General features: G+C 37.3%; 1 protein-coding gene across 1 annotated transcript in view; it reads right to left on the minus strand.

Annotated features, from left to right (window-relative positions):
* csmd2 (CUB and Sushi multiple domains 2) overlaps positions 1 to 20008 on the minus strand; it is a 340353-nt gene that overhangs the window by 308805 nt on the left and 11540 nt on the right. The window contains exon 2 of the mRNA XM_028460920.1: positions 2038 to 2254. Within this exon, the coding sequence (XP_028316721.1) occupies positions 2038 to 2254 (217 nt within the window). The remainder of the gene's footprint in view (positions 1 to 2037; positions 2255 to 20008) is intronic.

Genomic DNA, 20008 nt, shown 5'->3' on the forward strand with positions numbered 1-20008 from the left:
TTGTCACATGAGCTGACGTGTTGTTTGTGACTCAATGTGACGCAGCGGTAGGAAAATCATTTTAAATAGATTGTTTCTGTGGTCAGAAGAGGAGAGGAGGAAAAAACAAGTGACTGAGCAGCTCCGGTGAGTGTTTGAAACAGCTGAGCTGGATTTAGTTATACTAGTGCAGAGCCTGTATGTCTTACTATAGAAAAGTGGGAGGTTAAGTAGCTTTTTCATGAGAGCTTTAATTCCTCTTTAATTCAGAATAAGAGTTAAATCCTCTTGAAACTGACCTTGTAAACATTTTAAAACCTTCGATACTGTTATTTGAAGCCTGAAATGCATTTTCAACGAGCATATTCTGCAAAAAATAACAAAAAATGGAAAACCACTATTTTCTAACAAAAATGAAGGTTTTTGTGCTTTTTCTTTGTTACTCTCATGCTGAATTAGGGCAGCTCGATTACAGAAAAAATGACAATCACGATTATTTTAGTCATAATTGAAATCACAATTATTCAAATGATTACTTGATTTTTTGTATAAAAAATATTTATTCTTTAAACATAAATAAAATCCTTCAAACACTAAAATCAAGTATGTTCACTTTTGCACAAAACACTTCTTGCACGTGACGTGTCTTTGCTTTAAGTCTTCATCAAACCCAAAGTGTTCCCATATAATAGAATTTGACTTGCCTTGCTTGTTTACCAAGTGTTTTTGCTGCGTTTCTCCTGCCATGTTTCAAGACCACGAGCAACAACTTTCCTCGTGTTGGCCTGCGGGCTAGCTTTGGCTTTGAGAGGGGCGTGGCGGAGGGGAGGAGCTTGCATGTGCGTGGATTAAACAACTCAAAGTTAGTTTTAATAACGTGTGCCATCGTATTTTGTTGTAAAGAGAGAGAGACTGTCCTCTGTGAGTTGAAACCCTGCTATTACAATCAAATTTTGCTATTGGATGAGGATGGTCGTTAGTGACGTTTTGATGGCTCTTCACCAACCACCACTGCTGGCCCCACCCTTCCGATAAAAATTAGCAACTGTTGATTCTGCAACCTGTGGTGAGTAGGTTGGACTGAGAGAATTGTGAATAAAGAGGTATAGTGAGTATTGAGTACATAGTTAGCATTGCATTGATTGTTCTTTGGTCATTTTATGATATAGACTGGGCGTGTCTTAAGTGCTCTAGGAGCCTCGCCCGTAATCAAAGGCTGGGCAAAAAATCTATTTAATCGATTTATCAAGTTTGTAGATAAAAATTATTTTTATTTTGCATATTTGAGTTAATTTGTTTTTGTTTTGTTTTTTTCTCCTACCAGTTTTTTTGGACTTTTTTGCGTTCCGTCCTTGTGGGTTACCGTAGCGCGATGTGAGCCAGCCCCCTCTTTGTTTACCCTTTGAGTGGGTTATGTGTGTGTCACAGGAATGTGACACACACATAGCCTATGCTGAGATGCTAAGGGAAGAGTTTATCATTTTTTATTGTTATATGTTATAGAATATGTAGTTATCTGATTTCTTAATCAGATGATTGAAGCTACTGTGAAGTTGCTGTTGCATTTTTGCCTAAAACTGGGTTAAAGCTTGGGATTGTTTCATGCATTTTACCTCTTGAGGACAATCACAGCAATAAAGTTGCACTTTTGACAATATATCTGATGTCTGCAGTAATTTTTAAGTGCATTGAAGAAAAAAAATTAATCAAAAAAATTAAAAATCGAATCTTGATTTTTTTTTTCGTTAAAAAATAAATAAAAATCAGAGAATTTTTTTTTTTTTTTTTTTTTAAGGCAAAAATCACCAGGCCTAGCCTAGATGCTGGAAATCTCTGGGTTTAGTTTAGGGTTTGGATATTCGAGTTCATACAAAGACTATGTTAGAAAGTTTGCCTTCTCTTCAGTAAAACACACTAGTCCAAAAAAAGCCATTACCTCTACAACTAATCAAGTTGGAACAAATGGAAGAAGTGAGTAATCACGTCTCATGAATAGGACCTAGATAAGAATTACATTTAACAGTCCCATACACAGGGAAGTCCACAGAGTATATTTACCTTGTCCGTAGGTTTCCAGGGCTGGCAGGTCCATCATATATGGATAATAAGTCAAAGTCCTCCTCCAGGGCAAAGCCTTGAAACACCAACTGTATTCGGTTGTGCTCTGCTGCCACTATGACCCATGTACAGTTGGCATAGTTGGGATAACCATAAGGGTATCCAGGGCTTTCTATTGTTCCATTGGGATTGTGGAGTGTGTAACTGCAGTTTTGAGCTGTAAAGACAAACAGAAACAGGATTCAGTTTGCTAGAATAACAGAAATCTCATACAAGTGCATCAGCATTTAAGAAAATAATTCAAACTCCCAGGGAAGCACACCCCCAGTCAAACATTTTACATTTAGAGCTGCTATATCCATTATCACCTACCGCATGCAGCAAAAAGCCATTAATACAGGAGTGCTAAATGCTTCCGTCTTTCTCATTGCTTTTCCCACCATCACACACACACTTATCCACTGCCTTCCCTTTCTAACACATGAGTAATAGTTTCACACCGTATTACATGACAGAGCCTGAGAAGAGCAAACAAAGGGACAGGAGGGGGGGTAGACAAAGAGGCATGAAACTAAACACTCAGTGCTTCATTAATTAAACTCATCTCACATCTTTGCACCTCGGCATCCACTTACGCTGCCAACAAACAGAGATTTTATTCACGCGCGTTTGCAGAGCAGGTGTCGGCGCTGCGTTGATGTGTTTTTGGTATTTAAGTTGAATTACTTGTCTGGGTCTCAGTTCAGTGAAGGCTTTTGATTTGGACGTAATCAGATTACTAATTAGTGCTGATGTGTGGATCTATATTTTCCACACGTTGTGTGCGTTCCTACTTAGTATCTGCTCAGATGTCATGTGTTAGGAGATCTGGAAATCACCACTAAGATGTAAGCATTAGATTAAACGTAATGTAGATTATTCAAATGACTGAAAATGAGTAGGTAGCATTAATAATTGATATAAAAATCTATTTATAAATGGTAATTTCAATGACAGAAAGAAAGAGCAGAGTAGCTTCATGAATACACATCACATTGAACGCCATTTATAAAAATCAATGTCGTTTTGGCATCACAATGCAGCCCTAATTAAAATGCAATTAGGAAAGTACAATTGGAGGACATCTGTTATCTGCACAACACACACCATCTAAATACATAAACAATACAAAAAAAAAAACCACTGCCGTTTTTCTTTTTGTCCTTTATTTTCATAGGCATAACTGGGCAAACGTCTGTGATAAGTCAATGCATGGAAATGAGCTTTACTGCCTGAGGGCACCACAACCTGGCATTACTAAAAAAGAAATCATGGGTAAACACGCTGCTACTCAAAATAAAGGTGGCTTTCATTAAATAAGTGAGTTTTTCCAGAGGCGGAAACAAGCAAGATCTATAAAAAACGAGAAAGCAGGTAGGGTTGAGATAAGGCACCAACAATTAATGAAAAAACAGCAAATAAGTAACAGTCTCTCACAAATACCAGTCAAAAACACGGCCTAAAAAAACCAAGAAGGTGTGAAACCATAAATACATAAATACTGGTGGAGGTATTGCCACAGTTGCCACGGGAATGACTTACCGAATCTCCGCCACCATTTTACGCCAACTACGGTAATTAAGCTTCATCACAAAAATAACATTCATGGTGTAAAGTACACAACACTGGAACTTCCAAACCATCAACGTGACGACACAACACAATGTGGAGAAGGAGACAAAAGACGAGCAAACAAACGGCATCCAGCTACAGCCTAATTACAGGAAACAAGAAACAGGTGTGAACAAGAGAGAGGAGGAGCCAATCAGCTAAAGGAGAGAATAGGAGTGACAGAAAAGCCAAACCCACAGAGAATGACCAATACAGGAATTTATCTGAAAACCTATAGGGGTAAGCAACTCCAGTCCTCAAGGGCTGGATTTCTGAGACTTTTACATGTGTCCCTGCTCCAACACACCTGAATCAAATAAATGACTCGTTATCATTGCTTCTGTAGAGCTTGATGACAGCACTTTGGTTTCAACCAGATGTGTTGGTGCACGGAGACGTCTAAAAGTCTCAGGAGTTGCACACCCCTGACTTACTGTACAGGATTACATAACACAACTATCGGACCGATATCAACATCGGATCGGGACACCCCTAATTACAATACATGCTTTGCAGGTTACGTATAAAGCCACAATAAAAACTTTGAGATGTTTTACTTTTTTTGAGAAAGCTCAATTATTATTATTATTATTATTATTATTATTATTATTATTATTATTATTATTATTATTATTATTATTATTAACCTCTGCCAAGAAAGTAATTTTCTCACTGCTGTTTATTTACTGTTTCTGTATCTGTTCATCAGGATTATGTCAAAAGTACGGAACAGATTTTGCCTAAATGTAACCAAAGATAGAACTTATACCCTGCAAGATTCCATGACATGTTGGAGGGGATTCATATCAAATACTGATTCTGGATCAGTTTGAAAAATCAAAAAATCCTTGTCATGATGAAAAAAATCTCAGGACGTAATTGACAGATCTTTTGGGGATTTGACTGTTCTGTCGAGTTGGTTCCAGAATGAGCCTTTTGTGAAAACCTGTGGATGTCCATACATTTGGGCCTACTGCATCATTATCAACGGGACAGAAATTTTCTTGCAAGCCTTTAAAATGTGAATGGATAATTGCCAATATCTGGCAAAGAGGATATTTGGCACTTGGCGGAGGTTTGCGATCTCTGAGTGCTCTTGTTTATGTAGGTGTAAATTATTCTGAATATTGTACAACATGTTGCATAATCATAATACTAAATGATCCCTTTCCTTCCCATTCTTTATATTCACCCAACAAGAGAGTAGATCAAAGCAAGCTCCAAATCCATCTGATATTTCATTAAATCCTTTAAACCAGCGACAGCATGTAGCCCCCCTGTCCATTTCTATTACCATTCGGTCAATACTAATATCCAGGTAAAAGACCCACATCTACATCTCCTACCTGATTTCCATACACACACAGTGCCGCCAGTAATACCCTCGTAATTTCCTTCATTACAAGGCTTCAGCAGAAATATGCCAATCAATGGCTATTACAGCAGAGGGATAAAAAACATTATGTATGGCATGTTTGTCTCTTATTATGTAGGCATTGGTTTTTGAATAAGAGGTGATCAGGCTGAGTAAAAACAAAACAATCATCAGAATAAGGAATTATAGCTTTATTGAAGTGTTAAAAGTAGAAACCTGACCCAGAAAAAGACGCCAAGCTGTAATACCCAATAGATTTCAAGTGCATATGACATTATCCTTAGAGCGTGACGTTATGCTGATACTGTGTATATCTGAATGTTAACCAAGCAAGTACTAGGACTTAGTATTTTATAGGTATAATATGCAAAGTAAAAAAAAAAAAAAAAAAAATGTATAAATATTGTAGAGGACTCCCCCATGAGGTGTGAGCACCTGTGCTAGGTGGCCAACGGTTAAATCGGTAATGATGCATGCACTCTGGGATAAAAGACTGAGATGGAGCTTTTAGAGAGGTGGCTTTTTTAGACTGCAGCCAGAACGCGTTTCACCATTGCTGAACGATAGATGGTCAACGTTGAATCGCACGGAAATAAATGCATCACATTTCAACTGGAAATGTGTTTCTCAGACCATTTTACCTCATCATCTGGTTTGATTTTACGAGTCAGAAGTGATTACCCGAGCCAAGTGTTTTTGTCATGCTGATTCAAGCTTTTTCTGAAAGTGGAAGCTGAAGTACAGTCTCTGCAAGTCGACTGCTGATGTTCTCAGAGATTTGCAGAGTCTTTGATTCGGTAGAATCCGCACTTGGGTGTTGGGTTGCATTATTTAGGCCTTGCCCGGAGTGCATTATGAAATTAGATACTGGGAGTCATTGACCTACTCTGAAGAGCCTCGGTATAAATCTGTACAGAAGAGCCTATCTAGCATTTGACCCTACTGACACATTCTAACCAGCCCATAAACAGACTGCTCGCCATAATCTTATTACTTGGCTGAACCGCCAGCAAAGCGGAAAGTTGTATTTTACAAAGTTATGTCATTTTAGGTGTATGTTGGTCATGCATATTTAAGAGAAGAAAATGTACTTTCTCAGCAAATTAGCAAAACTGTCAAAAGACTTAACAGCTTGTGTATTTCATCACGCAGCATATCTGTCGCAACACTTTGAAAATGGTTCGTATTGAAATGTCAATTACCGGTACCTTGCATAATTCACAGATGTTTATCTCCAGTACACAAGCTGTGTACAGCCCACACAATACAGGATGAATGTATATGGGGTAGTGTGACTCTGGGGAAGCAGTTAATATGAGCGTAGAGTGTGTGTGTCCTTCCTTCGCGAGGGCAGTTGTTCACTAGCGGGTGCACAGAGCCGTAGCAGTTTGCCGTGGCACTTTGATGAATCGGCGGTCACTGTGCCGCACTAAAGGCAGGACAGCAACACCTCAGATTGGAAGAAAGAGACAGGAAGCAGACCAAAGGATGACGTGTGAGATGAGGCTGAGGGCAAACAGGGGCAGGTGGATACACAGAAGCCTGAATGGATGTATGAAAATAGATTTGGAAGACATGATCATGAGGGATAATGGAAGTAGAGGAGAGGTGAGGGACAAACCAGGGCGGAAGTGGGAAGAATAGAAGCAGATAAAGTGTGAAAGAGTGTGTGTGTGTGTGTGCCTGGGCTAGGGGGGTACAATCTTGGTCAACAAAGAAGAGATGAAAATTATACAACTATTAATCAATTATTTAAATGCCCCCAAAAATGAATCTTTCCAATTAATGGAAAATCTGTTTTTTGTTTGTTGTCCTTATTCATATTGGAAAAAAGCTTTTGACTTTTTTGACTGTTTTGACACAGCAGCAGAAACCTAAAGATTATGGGCTGTGTCATACTAACATACCTGTACTACTCACACTAAGTCTGATGTCAAAATGAGTGTGTAGTGCGTTCACATTAGATAGTATGAAAAGATTGAGTATACGAGAAATATCCGGATGTATACGATATCAGGACATTTTTGAAGTATGCATGGTAGGCACACTAGTCATACTCAACCGCCCCAAGATTCATTGCGAGCAGTACATAAAATCACCCTGGTACCGGCTATAAGCTAACAAATAAAAGCATCTCTTCTTTTATGCATCTTCCATTCGTTTTTTTAATGCCTTTGTTAATAGGGCTCTTGTTTTGAAGTTGACCAGAAGTTTTGTCAGTAGCACTATGGCGGATCTCTGAAATGTCAGCATGAAATGTGTTTCCGTGAGTTTTATGGATCAAATGACCATATTTTGATATTTCAATTAGTCACTTTCTCACTTAAAATGTTTTCAGAACTTTCAAAGGTGGCGAATCAACAAAGATATTTAGTCTCAGTGTATTTCCCGTTTTTTTGTCGTTGTAGGTTTGAAATGCATCGTGGGAAACTTGGAAGTATACTTCAGTGGGAACGCTCATCATCGGTCATCCTCCTAACCAACAGCCATGGTCTCGCTTCAACAAGTCAAGTTGCTAGACTCAGTTCAGTTCAGGGTTTAGAAACCTGTGGCTCCCTTGTCCCTCCCCTGTGGCTCAGTGACCAATCACCATGCCCCTTTGACCATCAACCACATCATCAGGCTTATTCATTGCCATTCAACTTAAGAAATGTGCGTTTACTGAGTTTTAGCACCAAAAGAGGAGAAGAAATTTTCCACATATCAAATATTTGTTAATACTGCTCTGTTTGGTAGGTGGGGATTAAGTGGCTCTTAAGATGGTTAAGGTTATATAAAATGAAAAAAAGGATACACTATGTGGAGTTCTTGCACTTGTGTGAGTGATAGATAAATGCTTTGTCAGGTATGATGTACATGCCAGGCAGTGACTATAAATGAGGATAAATCTTATCTTTGCAAACATAACACGACCAATCGCATTCTGAAAATACCAAAGACTCAAACAATGGCAGCAATACAGAGCAGTAAATCTTCTATTTGGACTCTATTTCATTTCATTTTTGTATTGTATTTCTTTCTCATAATCTCTGCAGAGATTAAAGTTATCCTTTGGATACGAAACAATGAGATGATAGTGTTTAAGCCGGCAATAAAGGAAGGGCTTAAACTTCACAGATCACAATGATTGCTGTGTTAATTCGATACATTACAAAATGCTAAATATTATTAGGAACTCATAAGGAAGTAGATTTGAACAAAACTAAGTTTTGTCATAAAGTTGAGGAAGAAACTGATTCATAAAAAGGCCCCAGAGAAACAGCTAAAACTAACAGATCAGCAAATTTGTTTAAAAATCCTAAATGGAACAAAAGAAGAATTAATACATGCGGTCCAGAGGAGGCAATATCCATTAAAAAATAACCATTCTCTGGAGCACACTGCAATATTTTCCAAGTAAATAAGTGTTTTTTTTTTCAGGCTTTATTGAACAACAAAGATATCTACTATCACAAATAACCCACCCCATGAGAAAACTTCAAATAACCTGCTGTATGATGAGTGTGTGCCAGTAAGTGCTTCCCTGGTGGGGAGATAAACCCTTCCGCCCCATAGATCCCCTCAGCGCCATCATTTGTCTTTTGGTGTGTCAGCGCATATGCACGCCTTGACCGCATCATATCCGAATTAACCTCGAGATGGCCGCCATTAAAATGGAAATGGGCAAGCTTAGCATTCCCGCTCGCTTCTATACATTAGGCTAATGTACAGAAGAGTAGGACACTGACCACTTTTACGGACAAGCCAAATGCAGTGGAAAGTGCTTGTGATAGGCTTTGTCGCTCTGAAGCTGGTGACTTCTGCCGCCTTGACGGGAAAATGTTTTTTTCCCGAAAGGGCAAAAAAGCATTTTAACGAATTTGAATTTCCATAATCATTCAAAGCTGGAGTAAGCCCCCCACAGCTTTGATAGCTAAAGGGTCGTACAGTTGTGATTTCTGTAAACATAGAAAGCACATATGTGCATGCATTAACATACACTCTGCTGCAAATCAAGGAACAGATGCTTTGGATGCAACGCCAACTGGGTTTTGACATTCATAAATCAGGCTTCGGTATTTCTCTCTAGGATCTAGTTTCGCGTTTGGCAACACATGATTAAAAGATACAAGCTCAAAAAGTCATTGTACCAGTAGCACCACTGGAAGAATCAGGGGTGTAAGAAAATAGCACCTTTATACCAGTGTTCATTTTATAGACTCAAGATTTGAATCATAGTTTTCGTCAACTAAATTTTTTGAAGTCAGAACACCTAGACTATGACTAATTGAAAAAAAAAATACATGTGAATGAAAACTCTTTCAAAATATGTTGATATTTTCATTAACTAACGAAAACAAAACTATAGTTTTCCAAACAGAACTCACGTGACCATGTGGTCGTACACGATGATCACCTCAAATATGTCTGTGCATTTACAAACATTAATACCATCCAATATCAGGTTGATAAATGTATGTACACCCTAAAACCACTTTTTATTTCTGCTGAATAAATATATGATTAGGTATGAAGTAATGTAGTTTATTCATCCTATAATCCCATTCTTCACATTTTAGTCCAAGTATTTACATTTAGTGCCTTTAGTTGTAAAATGTCAGAGTGGATTCCCTCTATGGGTTGAACGCCAGCTATTGCAATTTAATTTTGCTATTGATCAGATCACTGACGTCTTTTTGGATCAGTGACATCACTAACTGTCACTGTTGGCCCCGCCCCTCCTATAAAAGATGTGAGGAGGGACGAGTTTCCTCCTCTCACAGCCCTCAGTGAGCATTGATTGACAGCTTTATGTGCAATTATGAAGCACTGTGGGGGCGGGGTTGCTGTGACTGGGTGTGTCCTCAACTACTCTAGGAGCCACACCCATAATCAAGGCATTTTTTTTTATTTTCCACCAAGTGGCAGATTGAGTTGTATCCAGCTGCAGCCCCGTAGCGGAAGCCCCTGACATGCCGGAAGTGCCCCCGACATGTTCCACTGTTCTGGCAAATTTGGAACTTTGCAATACTTACCTTTCTTTTTTACTAACCCTAACCCTAACCCGAACTGCTACCGCCTCCACTTCCTGGCTAAATTCGAGGTTTGTCACACATGTGGATGTTTTTTAATGGCTTGTGGGCACTTCCAGCATATCAGGGTAAAAACCTGGGGGTGTACTTACACTTTAAATAATAATATCATTTAATAGACCATAGCTGATATCAGGGTTAGGGTCAATTACATTTTTTGGTTACAATTGTGTATTCAATTATCCATGTTCAATTACAATTCAATTATGACAAAAAGTACATTACAATTATTTTTTTTTTATCCTCAGAAAGTAAATTACAATTACGTTCTCAATTACAATTATTAAGCTTGAATTAAACAACCTAATAAAAGTTAACCTTCCTCTTGTGTTAGCTTCCTGTTAGCATCTCTTATGAAAAATCAGATGTAAAAATACATGGAAAACAAACATCTACCATCTAATTTCTTTCCTATCAATTAGTTACCTTGTTAGGATTCTTAATCAATGGAAATATAGGTTTTAATAGTTTTGGTGTGGGCATATGAGCTTTTTTTGTGTCAGTATAGGTTGAATTTATTATTTTTTTTAAATGGTAAAATTGATATGAAACATATTTTGAAGAAAGTGTCTATTGGTATAGGTACCGAAGTACACGTACGTAGCGTCTTAGGGTTAGGATTAGGATTAGGTTATAACCCAATTGCAACAAATTTTAGGGTTAGGGTAAGGTTTACGGTTAGGTTTAGTCTTAGTCACGTGACCTAAACTGCAGGGGCGCTGCATATGGATAGAATGTTGGGATATTGATACGGCAACAGTACGGATAGCCACTACCTATTTTAATAATTGTTAACTACAGATGTGTTGACCTGTACATAGAACTGTAACATTATTCCCCAGTTTATCGTTAAATTTTATTATCATTTTTTCATATAAGTTATATGGCAATTGCAATTACAAAGTAAATTAGCTAAACTCAGTTACAATTTAGTTACGATCACGACAGCAACTGATTTTTAAAATTACAATTACAATTATAATTACGGCATAATTGTAATTATCTATCAATTACGCAATTACAATTATAACTGACCCCAACTCTGGCTACTCATAGTCCTGGTGACTACATTTGAACTGAAACTAAATTTCAGTTCAGCCAAAAGACTATATATGACTACAACTAAATCAAAATGTACAGTCGTAATGAACAAAGACGCACACAAAGATAAAAAAAAATAAATAAATAAAAAATTACAGCTTTCACTGAAGTGGCAAGAGGCTACAACACAGCAGAGGCATGAATGCAGAAAGAGAATTGCATGAATGTATGCACACATTCTCGCCTGTTATCAGGGGCAGTGAAAGAAGGACAAGGGAGCCTGTGTGCTCGCAGACAGAGAGGAAGAGAGGAAGAGGGGGGGGCACAGCAGTTCCCTCCAGCTGGGTCATATTTAACCAACAGTGTTATGAGCCAAAGAGGTCTGCAAAACAGCCACTTAATATTTAACGCCCATCCCTCATCGACAAACATTACATCAAGGTTGCAGCACGGCGTGTTTATCGCTGTTTCCACCGTAATCTGCACTAATAATACAAAATCGTTGGAAAAACACTAAAGACAGTTGATGTTACAGTGAAAATGCAACTTCTCATTCAACCACACGTCAATGTTCCAAAGTATTCAGAGTCAATGACGTCTCACTTGTGGATGCCGGTCTTTGTAGGGGAGTGCATTCATCCATAGGGCCTCCCACACAAACCACAGCAAGAAGAAATGTAATTGTGTAAAAAAACGACTTTTTTTTTTTTTTTTTTTCACTTGCTTTTCTATTGATGAACAGAAGATGAGTTAAGAGAGAAACAAAATGAGATGCACAGCACAAACAGCCGTATTCACCGTCACTGTTGCCGTTCCCATGACAACAGCATAGCAGTTGCATATTAAGACAAATCTCTTTTCTCAGTTATTTATCATTGCTTGAGCCTGCTGTATGAGGGGGATTTTCACACCTATACACACTCGTGCAGGCGAACGTGCACGTGCCTGCCTAAAATAATTTCAGTTTTCTTTCCCAGTCTTCATACATTGAGGAGAAAAAAAAAAAAAAAAAAAAGCGCAATTATGTGTGACACCTATGTGTGAAGCTGTGAAATTAAATTATCACCTTAATTTCCTCTTGCCTACGTCTGACAGCCTTGTTCTTTGAGCAGCATTAGACGAATGCTGAGGAACTAATTTCACCCATTCCCTTTTATTTTCTCTACCAACGCAAGAGCCGGACACAGAAAAAAAAAAGCTTTCGGAATTTGATCAATATTACATCAAGAAAAATAGGAGACGTGTGCAGCATCGCCCGACAAAAATTCTGAAAGCATTCTTCCAAACAAGCAACATTGTACTTTTGTTAACAACAAAAGTACCGTCAGTGTCGTTGTAATTCCACTTTCCATATATTCTTCAACATAAATGACGAAAAAACTATATATACACATTCTATCAGAGCAGTTAAGAAGCATTGATCTCGAGGTTAGTTCCAGATCATCCCTTTAGGACTATTTCATCACCAAGAGTGACATGAGGAAATGATCAATCAAGATTACCGCACCATTCCATGCCACCTTTGGATCAGCACATTGTTCCCTCTTACTCGGTCTTCTTTAGGGTGCGTCCAACATGTGAACATGAATAGATGAATATCCAAGAGGGAAAAACATAAAGTGCAAATGCAGTAAACTCAAAGCATTGTGATATAATATGGAAAACTAAATGATCACTTCTTCTTCTTCTTCTTCTTCTTCTTCTTCTTCTTCTTCTTCTTCTTCTTCTTCTTCTTCTTCTTCTTCTTCTTCTTCTTCTTCTTCTTCTTCTTCTTCTTCTTTTCTTGGTTATTGCCATGTTGCAACCAACTCCAAATCGCCACCTATTGTACTACACGTTTTATTTCATTACTTCTAAGCTCTGCTTCTCATTCACCCTCAACGCAATGAAAATAAGAACCAAAAACTAAGATTATATGGTAGAACACCAACACTATATTCAAACAACAAATATGCTCACTGCTTACACACCGTTTACACTGATGTCCACCCCATACTCATTCTCATTCCATCATGTTTTTCTGTTTCAGGTGTCTTGAAGCTGATGATGGCAGGTCCTGATCTGTGGTTCATGGCTCAACTAGTCTGAGACACTCAGATGTTCTATCTCTCTATCTTATTCTGTTGGTCCTTCTGTCCACTAACCCCAACCAGTCACAGCAAATGCGCTGCCACCTCTGAACCTGGTTCTGCTGGAGATTTCTTCCTGTTAAAAGGGGAGTTTTTTCTTCCAACTGTCGCTAAATGCTTGTTCATGTGGATCTTGTTGGGTTTCTTCCTTCTTATTATGAATTTTATATTTAGATAGCACTTTGAGATGACTTTGTTGTGATTTGCGCTATACAAATAAAGTTGAATTGATCTAAAACAGGGTGCTATCTACAAATGAGCTGCTTTAAAAGCTAATCCTTTTGCAGTCAACACCAACGTCAGAGCAGAAGTGTGTGTTAGTGATGGGAACTGTTTTTGGAGAGCCGGCTCTTTTGGCTCGGCTCCCTAAAAAAGAGAGCGAATTGCCAAATAATCTGTAAAATCATTATATCTTAAACATATGAATTTAATATGCGTTAGTAAGTTTTGTTTTATTTTAAATTATTTTTGTCATGATTTAGTTAAGGCACTATGAGTCAAATCCAAGTTGAGTAATGTCTGACAAGTGATATCATCTCAACTGTCATTTTACTTATATCACCTGAACAAAATCATAAATGAACCCGTTTTCTGAAAACACTATATATAAAAACTGTTATCTACTTTTGCAATAGAAGTCTTCAAATGTTTGATAGTTCGATCTGAACTCTGCTCTGGAAACGCACCATGACATTAAATTGTGCTTGAACTTTTCTTTCTCGCATTTCCCTCATCTTTTGTTTCTGAATATGTGTAGCACCAAGCAGGTCTCCCTATCTCAGTGAAGACAGCACTGATCTCTATTATATAAGGAATCACACGTATTGACCTGAATCACAGCAGCAGAATATACTTTTACATAATGTTTGTTAAAAATAAGTGTATTTTGTAGGGATGTAACGATTAATCGTAAGGCAGTTAAAAATCGATTCATAGGTATCACGGTTGATATCGATTTTCTGAAAATTGAATCGCAGTTCTTTTTTTAAACAGCAGAGGCTATATATTTATCCTTCTCTTGTCCAAATGCTGAGGCGGCGGGCGGAATCTGCTACTACTTTCTTTCTGGCCGCCTTCTACTCTTAAACATGTTCATAAATGATTCCTTACCCCTTTAGCACCGAAAGAATATCTGTAATATTACGTGAATATCTGTAAGAGTCACGTTTTTCTTTTAGCACTGTCTGCTAGCATAGCATCTCTTCTATACTGCACAGAATATCTGCATGCCAACCGACCACTGGGTTACCAGTGCCCTCTGCTGGTCCAAACAAATATCTGACGTAAATCAGTAAAATGACTTCTTAATGTCCAATTGTTAAGACACAAAATACATTTTCAATTGCACTTTTAAAAAGAAAAAGAACTATTATGCAGTTTTGCATTGTTTACTATAGGACCAGAATTTAAATTAATAGGCTTCTTCTTCATTTGTATTATTCCTTTATTTATTTCATTCAAGATTTATTTTTAGTTAACCTGCATTGTTCTGAATAGTTTATCAAGGGATTCTTTTGACAATAAAAAATAAAAGGAAAATAGTTCAGTATTTATTTTTTTTTTCACACAAAAAATAAAGGAATATTTTTCAATCATCATTTGTCTACAGTCCCATTTTGTAAAATAAATTGTGAGAGAATCGTATCGTGAACCCAGTATCGTGAATCGAATCGTATCGGGAGTTGAGTGAATCGTTACATCCCTAGTATTTTGTTTTACTGTGTTTTTATTCATTTTTTAGCAAAATTATAACGTGCTTTTGCATAGACAGTATTTTATTTTTATTATTATTGTGTCCTCATGTACGATGGTAGTGTAGTTGCCAATCAAAGAGGCGACTTGGTCGCTAATGGTGATGCTGTTTTGATCAGTGTTAGTGACTGTGTAGTAGGTGAGTGGGAGTAATAATCATTTTAGCAATTTTCTAGGTTTAAGAAAACATTGATATATTTGGAAACTGAAAATCAATTAAAAATAAACACTCATAATTATCAGTCGATGATTCAAACCCACAACCATTTGCAAAGAGGCAGCATCAATACACTTTATTCAAACAAAATTATTTCATTCTACGTATATGGTATCATATTTAAAATAGGTTGCTATGATAGACTCAGCCTTTACATTAACTTCACCAAATTTAAGCCTTATATTACAATTTGTTACACATTCTCGCGGTTAATAGAATTTGTTAACAATACATAATCTTACATGCTGTGTGATACATTAAGTTCAAGTGGATATATATATATATATAAATGTTAATGTTTTTGGACGTGAAACATGAGATGAACGTTGGACAAATCTGATGTTTACGGCATTGGATAATGCAAATGTCAGTGCTAACGTAAAAATACAAACACACCTTAATATTCACAGGTTGAATAAAGGAGAAAATTTGGAGCTAAAAGTGAAAAGTCCCAAATTTCAATGAATTTGACTCGACTTTCTCCTCCCATTCATTTAGTTTTTTTTTTTTTTACTTCAAAATACATTTAATTCCTCAAAGCACATTTATAATTTGTTTACAACGCTTCATAGATGTATATTTTGCATATATTGTTTATTTGCCAAATCCCTGCTGTGCGTCACAGACCGAGCGCTTGCTGACAGCGGTGCTTGATGAGAACATCACCAGTCTGTGCAGTAAATGTCTTTTTCACATCATGATCTTCTCTGTCTATTGGTGTTTTGGGTTATTTTTTACCCTCCGTCTCCTCCTCTGTATGAAGCTAGCATAAGATTAACTTTGTATTTTGCCCAAGGAAAGCAGCTCTATGGATGTCATCAATGTTGTATATTGAAACAGATATTTATACTTCTAAAACTGTGTAAAACGAAAGAATCAAATGCAATTCTAAATTTAAAAAAAGTTGAAATGGGTATGCTGTTGTTGATCTGCATTACGGTGAAATTATCATGGTGTATTTAATCTTTCTACTACTATTACAAATGATCTCTAAATTGTCTTTACATCGGTTCTATTTACACCAAACTTAAAATACACATTTTCCTTACTGTAAATTTAAACATGCAAATATTACTATTTCCAGATTAATTTATTTCAAAGTTGAAGCAAATGGAAAGATGATCTTTGAAGTGCAGAAAAACATGTTTTCCCCCCAAACACCCTGACTGCCCCTCTGTGTGATGACTGTGTGATGACTGTGTGATGCTGCTTTCCCAGAAAAAGACCAGTGACAGATTACCTGTATGTTGAGCAGTGAGATAAAAAAAAGCCTTTATAAGGTAAAGAAAAGACAAGGACAAGGACAAGATGCCCCCTGCCCAGGATGTAATCTTAAATCTCCTGGATCACTGATGTCTGATAAGAACATTGTAAATCAGGAAGCTGAAAAAATCCCTGCCGGTGCGTAGTTTCTGTACAAGACCGACAGGGCAACTCGATCTGTGTCTCACTTTATGGGGATTGACAATTGCCAACGCAAATTCCCTTGTCTGGTGTTAGCGGGAAAAATATGACTGATCTTTGATGTGAGGATTTACAGTTGCTTTATGAATTCCACACTTTCTTATCCAGAAAAGATTGACTTGGCATACGTACATGTTATTGTGTTTTATTTTATTAAGGTTTTAATGGAAAGCAGCAACTGTAGTGAAGATTTACCAGATATATATATATATATATATATATATATATATATATATATATATATTATTATTATTATTATTATTATTATTATTATTATTATTATTATTATTAGCTTCACAAATACCAGCAAAACAAGTATTAATCTATTAATTGACCATTGGCACAAGGAATGCATTTCTTAAAACCAAAAAACTATCCTGAACTGCAGGAATTTCATAAAACTTTAACACTTGTTTTTATTAAAATTCCCTTTTATATTAACAATCAACTAATCAGCCCGAGTCTGAATAGGCTTGAACTAATACCGTAATTATTTGCTAGAAAACTGATTAATTGGCATCTGCAATAAAACCTTTTTACAAAAGGACATTGTTCAGATTAGGTCTTTTCTTTTGTAGTAAAAATTGACCAACATAGTATTTAAAATGTTGAAATAAGTGATCACTATTGTATTGCATTTAATCTGTCATTCACACTGGCACGGACTACTGCCAATGTGAAAAAGCAGAGACGCATTGTTAATGAATCTGCAATTAGTGGGTTTTCTGCCTCTTTTGACCCAACTACCTTTGTGACGATGTTGCCACATTTATGAGAAACGTCAATAGTCTTTGTGTGACTGTTTTGAACACAGTAGCATCAGCTAAAAATACTCTAGGCTCTCATAAGAAACCTTGTCCGTGGATGAATGAAGCTATTTGTAGCTTTAGGAGAAGCTGTGGGAAAGTGGAATGTTTGTGGACAGCCACAAAATTAGAGGTGTGTGGACTCCATCTTAAAGAAATAATAATGGAACTAAATGAAATGATAAAACGCGCTCGCTCAGCTCACTTCTCAAATCTTGTTTTGAGTAATAAGAAAAACCCTAAGGCCCTATTTGGCATTATTGAAAATCTTGTTGCACCCTGATCTCCCCATGTGCCTGCGTCCACACAGGATGACTGTAATAGCTTTTTTAGCTTTTTAGTGAAGAAAGTGCAAGACATTAGGGCCGGTATCAGTCCTCCCTTGGATAACTTATGCACTGCATCAGCCTCTGTGTGCTCGTGGTCCTCCTTCACTCCTTTCAGCCTACAGGATTTCCAGGTTTTAGTTGGAAAGATGAAACCCTCATCGAGCCCTGTGGACATTGTTCCTACTTCCCTGTTCTTCAATGTTTTTGATGTTGTCGGGCCTTGAGTGGTAAAATTTATAAACCTTTCACTTCAATCTACTGGAGCTCTGTCCCACATGCTGTGGTGAGTCCCATTCTTAAAAAGCCTAATCTTGATCCGGTGGAGCCTAAAAATTACCTGCCAATATCAAAACTTCCCTTCATGTCAAAAATCATGAAACATGTGTAAACTGTGAAACTGCTCCCATGAAAGTTTCCAGTGACGCGATAATGGTCGCTGACTCTGGTCGCTACACGGTTTTGGTTTTACTCGATTTGACATCTGCCTTTGATGCTGTAGATAGACAATGTAGTGTTTAATGTGTCCAACCTGTCATGTGGAGTTGCCCAGGGCTCTGTTCTGGGGCCTGTTTTGTTTTTGTTGTACCTGATGCCTCTTGGTCCGTGGTTTTGAAAATGTGTCTTATCATTTTTATGCAGATGATATTCAGTTGAATTGATCCTTCAATGACTCAGAGTTTCACTTTTTATCTGTGTTCTTAGAATGCTTATCTTGCATCAAAAACTGGTCATCTTTGAATTACCTTTGGATAAATTCTAACAAAATGGAAACTTTGATCATTGCGACTGATAAATCAATCCCCCTGATCAAGAACTCCCCAGTTGCTTTGATCAGTTAATGTCTCTGGAAGGTCACTGTTGTCAACTGACCAAAATCTGGTTTTATCACCTGAGAAATATCTCTAAAGTGAGGAATTTGTTGTCAAAATCGGATCTCAAAATGATCATCCACGCATTCATCTCGTCTCGCATTGATTATTCTAATTCTGTTTTCACTTGTTTCAAAAAGTCGACGCTAAACAAAAGTTCAGATTGTACAAAATGCTGCTGCCAGACTTTTGACCGGTGCACCCAGAACAGCCCACATTACCCCCATTCTATCAAGTCTTCATTGGCTTCCAGTCAAATTTTGTATCGAGTTTAAAATCTTAGTCCTGACTTTACGTGTGTTGTTGTGCCCCTACACTTCAGGGCGCAGCCTTCGGTCTTCAGACGAGGGTCTCCTAAAGATCCCCAAAACTCGTTTTAAAACCCGGAGAGACCTGGTTTTCCAGGCTGTAGCCCTCAGACTCTGGAATGACATGCACCAGTCCCTCCGTGAACTTGACTGTGTGGACTCGCGTATCAGAAAAGCTGTGGTTAATGGAATGTTTACTTTTGTTATCCATTTCATGATGTTGCTCCTGTTGTTTTAATTCACCTATGTTTTGTACAGCACTTTGTCATTTTTATCTGTGAAAAGTGCTTTATAAACAAAATGTACTTACATAATTTTTTTTAGGAAAGTTTTAATGGGGTTGTTCAGTTAGAGGTGGCACTGGGTTAAAAAAATGATTAATTAGAAACTTTGTAATTAAACAATCTCAATTAGTCGCCTAAACAATATTTGACACGAGAAGCAACATTTTTCCAATTTAAATGTATTTTGGTATACGACTGAATCAATGAAAACAATAAATTAGCTTAAACAACAAAATTGTGTTTATTACTTTCATCAGTGAGTGCTAACATAATGTGCAATATGAATATGGAATATTATGATTGCATTGTTCACAAAGCACAAATTAAAATTAAAGTAAGCTATATTTATGGGTTTCTTTTCCTGTGTAATTAAATGAAAAAAAGTACTTAGTACAGAACATTACAGAGAAGTGACAACAGTGCAAAATAGTTAGAATATACAGTATGTGCAATGAAATACACAGGCCAACTGATGAAGCTGATGAATTTAGTTTGAAATAGTCTTTCTACATAGCAGTACATAAGTTGGGTCAGACGATGCTGGATGTAGCACCACTTCTAGCCCCGCCCACATCCTCACACCAAGTGGTCGACTGTCCTCTGCATTTATCCACTGACTTTGTTCATTCATCAGTCATGGACTTATTCATCTTGTCAAGTGTGGATTGGCGACAC

The sequence above is a fragment of the Gouania willdenowi genome, chromosome 11 (genome assembly GCF_900634775.1).
Source record: "Gouania willdenowi chromosome 11, fGouWil2.1, whole genome shotgun sequence".
Lineage (NCBI taxonomy): Eukaryota > Metazoa > Chordata > Actinopteri > Blenniiformes > Gobiesocidae > Gouania > Gouania willdenowi.